Source organism: Nansenia antarctica, assembly GCF_963989245.1.
Source record: "Nansenia antarctica genome assembly, chromosome: 2".
NCBI lineage: Eukaryota > Metazoa > Chordata > Actinopteri > Argentiniformes > Microstomatidae > Nansenia > Nansenia antarctica.
This window is the reverse complement of record NC_137675.1, coordinates 61,804,351-61,811,862: the sequence shown is the minus strand read 5'-3', so window position 1 is coordinate 61,811,862 and position 7,512 is coordinate 61,804,351. Positions and strand designations below refer to the sequence as shown.

At 41.6% G+C, this 7,512-nt stretch overlaps 1 protein-coding gene across 1 annotated transcript; it reads right to left on the bottom strand.

Annotated features, from left to right (window-relative positions):
• Window positions 1-293: 293 nt before the first annotated feature.
• LOC308149581 (cytochrome P450 2K1-like) lies at window positions 294-6,165 on the bottom strand (the record flags this gene model as incomplete). The annotated part of the gene is made up of 9 exons (XM_080522444.1): window positions 294-481; window positions 596-737; window positions 1,029-1,213; window positions 2,916-3,057; window positions 3,335-3,514; window positions 4,351-4,511; window positions 4,599-4,748; window positions 5,027-5,189; window positions 5,959-6,165. The coding sequence occupies 9 exons, from the start codon at window positions 6,163-6,165 to the stop codon at window positions 294-296; spliced, it is 1,518 nt and encodes a 505-aa protein (XP_080378570.1).
• Window positions 6,166-7,512: the final 1,347 nt, after the last annotated feature.

Genomic DNA, 7,512 nt, shown 5'->3' with positions numbered 1-7,512 from the left:
TCGTTTTTAACAAAAAGGTTAATGATCAATAAAGACATTTCAAACTAAAACAAGACCTGGTAAAACTATCTACAGTGCAGTGGCAGAAGGCATAGATCAAACAGTAAGTCAACATTTCAGAAAGGCAACAAAAACTAAAACCACACAAATAAAGTGCAGCATAACCTCCAAAGCAAGCCTTACCAATACATTTTATACATTCATTATTCTCACTGCACCTATCTGTGAACGAAAAAAACTATATGTTTCAAGATGTTTGTCTATATGATATTATATCATCAGGCCCAAACAGTTTAGACCCGGATGACAGCACACAGCTGATGGGGTGAAGGGTTGAGGGTGAATCCTACAGTTGGTGTGAGGTCCAGCTCCTCCTCTGTTACCCCGGGTGGAGGAGTGAAACGAAAGTGTTGCAGGAGGGAGGTGAAGAAGAGGAAGAGCTCCATCCTGGCCAGACCCTCCCCCAGACACACCCTACGCCCTATGAGAGACAGACAGAGAGACACCAAAGAGATGAGAAATAAGAAAGGCTACTATAACTGATCTAATCCATTCTCATACATCAAACTAATGTGTAGTGAACAAGGTAAGGTACCTGCAGAGAAGGGCATGAAGGCATCCCTCTTGATGAATCTACCTTCCTCATCCAGGAAGTGAGCAGGGTTAAAGGTGTGGGGGGTCTCCCATTCGCTCTTGTCTTCCAGGACGGATGTCAGTAAAGGAAACACAGTCGTCCCCTGGAGGCCACAGAGAGAATCACAGAGATCTTATGTTCAGAGTCAAAGTAATAAGCACCGGGAATATTTTTAAGAGGGTAGCTTTCCCACAAGAGTATTTTCAAAGTGATTCAAAATGTTCTAATATCATGCACGCTGGGACCCCTCTACTGATAACAGTCCACTCCAGTTGTCCACACCAAAATCAGGGTTATACCAGCAATAAATAAAAATAAAAATAAACATTATAACATTGATTTAAAATGCTGATTTTTCAGAAAGAAAACATATTACACCACCTAACTATCTGACCTTCTTAATGAAGTATCCCTGGAAGATCACATCTTTGCTGGTGACATGGGGGATGGCCATGGGTACAATATTGGCCAGTCTCTGGGTCTCATGGATGACTGCATCAGTGTAGGGCAGGTTCTTCCTGTATTGGACCAGGACCTGACGACTTCCTATGACACTGCTGATCTCTTCTTGGACCTGGTCTGAAGGAACAGGCGGGGTTCTGTTAGACCTCAGTGAAAGGTCAACTTGGATGTTGCCAATTTTCATCGTCTTTGTATCTTACGTCACTATACAGGTCTAAAGGTGTGTTTTGTCAGGTGTGTGTGTGTGTGTGTGTGTGTGTGTGTGTGTGTGTGTGTGTGTGTGTGTCAGGGTTTCCGTTAACCGGCAATTACCGGTCTTTGTCCGGTAAAATGTATTGAAGTCCGACAAAATGAAAACTCGTCGGACATTTATGTCCGGTGAAAATAATTCCCTCTAAGCACAATTTGAATACAATTCGCTAAAGTTCACATTCTGATTCCTTCTATTTTAAAAAAGACGAATATATAGGCTATGTATTTCTTTTATTATGATATGATTTGACACCGGCATGATGATGTCTCCTAATGTGTAGGCTGCCTATGCGAAACAGCGGTTGTTTCCGGTGTGCGCTATAACTCGTGCACAATCGAGTCGAGGCAGAGAGGAGGATAGCGATGTTTCTCTCTGTGATAGTGTGATTATGCAAGCCTTTTCTGAAAGGGATGAGAACCCGATTGTTTCAGCTTCTCCCAGGGAGAAAGTGGTAGAGTTACCATCCTCCCCGAGTCCTAGCATACCATCCGCTGACAGCCTATCTCTCCCGGTAACCGGCGAGCGATTGCGTGTCGCTCAAGTAGCTGATCAGTCATTAAACAAATGTTTTTTACATGCAGCTAGTGAGGAATCTGAAATAGGGGGCAACGTAGTTTATTTCCTTAACGATGGGATATTAATGCGTAAATGGTCTCCTCCTAATGCAAATGGTTGTGAGTGGAATACTGTAAAACAAGTGGTTGTGCCTGTGGGTTATAGACAACAGGTGTTATCTGTAGCACATGAGAGCCAGTGGTCAGGACATTTAGGTATAACTAAAACTTATCAGCTGATATTGAAACATTTCTTTTGGCCCGGACTGAAGGCGGATGTTGCCAAGCACTGCTGCTGTTGCCATACTTGTCAGATGGCGGGTAAGCCTAATCAATCCATTCCACCCGCACCATTGCATCCCATTCCTGCTATAGGGGAGCCATTTGAACGTGTAATAATTGATTGTGTTGGACCTTTGCCTAGGACTAAAAGTGGAAGTCAGTATTTGCTCACTACTATGTGCGCTGCTACTCGTTTTCCCGAAGCTGTTCGGTTGCGTAACATATCAGCTAAACGAAATGCGTTCCCAACCAGCGAGACCTGGTTATAGAAATGACGTTGTTTTATTGATAAAAAAAGGGTCAAACTGGAAAGAGAAAATAGAAAACTCACATTAATCCCAAACAATTTAACAAACTTCAGTTAACGTAATGTGGAGTCCGTTCATTGATCGATGCTGTCTGTTCAGTTCCCAGAGGCGCCCGTTCAGCGCTGGACATATAGCGCGCATGCGAATCATGTTATATTATTATATATTATATAGCTCGCATCTAATCGTATCGGATGAGAAACAGACATTAAATGGCATATATAGGCCGCTACACAACAGTAATCACCGCGACAAACAGCTATATTAGATTTGGAAAAAAATATATATAATTTTGAAAAAAAATATTTTTATTATATTTTAATATGTCCGGAATATATCACGTTTGTCCGGTAAATCGAAATCTTCCCGGACACGATGTCCGGCGGCAATTTTTTCTAACGGAAACCCTGGTGTGTGTGTACCCTGTATGTGGGGATACTTGGCCATAAGCAGGAGTCCCCAACGCAGGGTCGTTCCTGTAGTGTCAGTTCCAGCAACAAACAGGTTGGCCACAGAATTCAAGAGGTTCTCCTTGTGATAGTGAGAGTTCATATTGCCAGATTCCTTGAACAAACAAAAACACAGATAATAATGCAACAGTAAAGTTGAAAACAGTTTACTGTATGAGGATCTGATAAGAAGACAAAATCTTTCTAGTTTAAAATATGCATAGTTGAGTGTGCTACAGTATATTGTATAAAGTGACTAGTCTCTAGTCATGGATAATAAGTGAGCTGGAAAAAAAAACTAAATTCCAACTGGGAATTGCAAATACATACAGTACATCACACAGGCCCAAATTAGAGTGATGATTTTTGTTTTTTTATCGATGCAATAATACCTCCAGGTTCTGCTTTCGGGAGAGGAATGAGTCCACAAAGCCTCTGCACATCTGAGGGTTCAGAGTCTCCTTCAGGCCTCTGATCAACTCACTGATTTGATTCTTATTAGCTTCCACATTCTTCATGAGACGTCTCCTGTCATTTAGCAACTTGCCCAATATTGGGAACATGTTGTATAGCTATATCCCCATACAAAAAGATACACATGGATACAATGTTATTTGCTGGTAGGCCTTATAATCATCACAAGTCAGTTATCATTCCCTCCCTGCAAGTGAGGAACAAAGTGTACATTGGTAGGGGAAATATTTGTCTGATAAACATTTTGTCATTGTTATTCTTGTGACTATCAGTCAGACTGTCTGGGCAGATTAACACACTTGACAACCCCAACCTGATAGACAATGAAAACCAGTTTCTCTACTAGAAACTTGACATTGGCTAGACAACGGACACATTTAAATGATCACAAAGACTTGATTGCTCTCTTTTCTCTTGTCTTGACCTACACACAGACCAGACCGAGCAATCTAAAGCAGTTCCTGGCCTTGGTGTTCCTCAGGTCAAGCGATCTAAAGCCAGACCAGACCAGTTCCTGTCTTTGTGTTCCTCAGGTCAAGCGATCTAAAGCCAGACCAGACCAGTTCCTGTCTTTGTGTTTCCTTTTCCATCTTTGTGTCTCTAAGACATAACCTCTTCATAATTTGCATCACAGCTAGCGTCATGTGACCCCCTCCTCATTACAGATGTAGACATGACTGTTACCTGTACATAAAAATCCAGGCTCTGAAGGAACAGAGCCTGGATTTTTATGTACAGGTAACAGTCATGTCGCTTCACTTTTCTGAGGACGTCTGACTGTCAGACCTTGTCTGTCATGTTTGTAAACTGTTCTCCTTTTGCAAAAGACAATTAAATACATTTTCTATGCATTTGAAGAAACCAGGCTACCTTCATCTAATTTGTATTTAGACTACTTGAATAATTCCATTACAACATCATGATGAGAGATTACCAGTATCGAGGGAGTACCTCCAAGTCTGATGTTGTCATTAGCTCTGTTCACCATTGCTGTAAACTGTGGGTCATTGTATTCAAACCTGCTTCCATACACAATAGCTGAGATGATATTGGAGACAGCGTAATTCACTGGCTCAGTTGTGTCAAAGGCTTTACCTAAAATTAAAGGGCAACAACAGAAAAAAATCAAACCGTGAATACAGTATATTAATTTACTGTTACTTTTTTCTGCATGTCTCTTACCCTCATGTTTCTCAAACACTTCAATCAGGTATTGAATCTCTTCTATGATTTTGTCCTCACTCCCTTTCTTTCCCATCCCAAAGTCCCTCAGATTTGTCAGGGCAAAGCGCCTCATCTCTTTCCATGAGTCACCATTGGAAAACAGAATACCTACAGAAGTAATTTCAGAAACACTTAAGTTGTGTGTGTGTGTGTGGGGGGGGGGGGTGGTTGGGCACAAATTGATGAGCTACAGTAAATACGCACAATTATCATTTTTTACTTATAGGATTTGCAGGTTCATCTCTCCTTTTATATACAGTTTAGTTTCTTCTTCATATCTAACATATTAGGCAAAGACTAGGGCTGGTTGTTTATACTATAGAATAAGCCATTACCATTGATAAGAATGCAAATTGTAAACCAGAGCACCATTAAGCTTTCCTTACCATGCCCTTCGTTTAGGTCATAGAACACAGGTGAGATCTCTCTGTCCCCAAACTCCTCAGCATGGTTGACCAGTGCCTGCTTGACAGTCTTGTATCCTGCCAGGACGACTACTTTGTTGGGTCCAAAGTGAATTGTGAACACTGACCCATATTTCTTGGACAGCTGTTGAACATAAAACGAGACCATGGGTCAGAGTTACTGTAATGACATATCATTTTCTTTTATTTCATTGTGTGAATGGCATTATGAAGTTGATTATTCTATAGTTGTATTATTGTGTTTATTGTTCACCTGCCATTGACATTAATCACTTGCATGATGTAAATAAGGTTTGGCAATCATTCAAAAAGTGAGGAGTGTGGAAAATGTGGAGAAAACATTTCCTAGGATTAGAGGCAGAGGATTGTATTTTGGAGTGGCAGTAGGACGCTTTAGCAGCTGATGCAGAGGAGGCGTAGTTGAAGAGGAGAGAGTGATAAAAGTTTAGGTCATCAGGGAGGCAGGTTTTTCTCCATTTCCTCTCAGCTGCCCAGAGCTCTATTCTACAAACGTAATGTAGAGTTTCAGAGAGCCAAGGAATGCATGGGGAGGATCATGCTGGCTTCAAGATCAGTGGACAGAGGGAGTTGAAAAATGAGGAGAGAGTGGACAGGAGGGTTGCTGAGGGATGCTGAATCGGTGGATAGAAGCAAGAAGGATTCAACAGAAGGTAGGGAGGATAAGACAGAGAGCGGTGGGGGAGAGGGTATGTACGTTGCGACGAGAAGCTACAGTGTGGGTAGACACTAACTGGGAAGGGGTGGATTTGAAGGGAAGGGAGAAGGATACAAAGTGATGATCTAACATAAATAACACTAATCAACTGAAAATGTACAATGAAAACATCAGCAGAGAAACTTCCTCTACAAACAGCCTTCACAATTTCTCTCACCTCACAGAGAGTCCTGTAGGGCCTCTTGAGATCCAGCAGGAGGATGTTACCAAGCAGGGGCAGTGGCCTGGGTCCTGGAGGCTCCTTCCCCTGTTCCTGAGAGCTGGAACTGGAGGAGAGGAGGTAGAGTACCAGCAGAAACAGTACAACCCCCAGCAGTGTGACTGAGCTGGGAGCCAGGAGGAGAAGACCTTCCATTAGAGCCATGGTTCTTGTTGTGTCCTTACACCACACTAACCTCTAATAGTAATTCCTGTACTATGAGCTCCCTCTTCAGAGAAGCTCACCTTTTAAAGGGACAGGCTCAGGTGAGGGGCTAGACATACATAATTCAATAGCAAATCATTAACAAATGTACATAATGTGTTCTAAAGGTCTTGTCATAAAGAGATTTATATTTTAGAAGGAGATACAAAATGAGAGACAAATTGATTATCTATTGTAGTATAGCATATGGTTTATCTCTGATATCAGTGCAGGGCTAAGGTACCAGGTTAGGTAAGGTAATCAGAGTTTTAGGGCCGGTTTCACAGACAAGGCTTAAGCCTAATCCTAGACTAAAAAACATCTTCAATGGAGATTTTACATTGAAAGTGTGATTTAGTCCAGGACTAGGCTTAAGCCTTGTCTCTGAAACCGGCCCTTAATCTTTAATCTTTCACACGTTCCCTGTAAATTGCATGGAATCCTGGCCCGTGTCAGCCGCGCATTTTCACCGTTCACACATGGCCGAATTAGCTGGCAATTACCTGGTTGCTCCCTTTCACACATGGCTATGACCCGGGTCTTGAATCACGCATTCTGCAACTGGATGCAGAACTGGAACGAGACAGGTTGTCCAGTTGTGGAATTATATTTAGTAGTAGTGATATTCAGAGTCTGGGGCAGTTCTTATGCTGACTGCGCGATGCAGGACAGCTGTGAAAGGAGACAGACCAGGCAATGTTCAGGCATCTGTTCAGACATAAGCCGACCCTGGAAATTCCATGGAATCTACTGGGAAGGCTTGTATGTGTGAAAGGGGCTTAGTAGACCTGGACCAGACACCTCCTCTAGTAGACCTGGACCAGACACCTCCTCTAGTAGACCTGGACCAGACACACCCATGAGTATGAGGTATTACAATCTGGACATAGACATACTGTAGGTCATTACAATACCTCTCAGTACCAATACAGCCCATAACAGTTAGTAACAACACCAATAAGACTTTTAAATTAAGCACTGATTGTACATTATACTTTGTATTTATTGTAATACATATATCTTGTACATATACAGTATATATTGAGCTGTTATGTATTAATTGTGTATTACTGTCTGTCCGAATGCCACACCTGAAGTTCCCCCTCTATCTATCTATCTATCTATCTATCTATCTATCTATCTATCTATCTATTAATCTCATTCTCATTCTCATGTTTTAATCATTAAAGATAACCTTTTATTATCAAAAAAAAAAATATTTATGTAATTATTTCTCAAACAAGAGGCAACTGGTGAATAAAGATTGAATACATAAAAAATAATGGGAGACCTAAGCTACTTTACTAC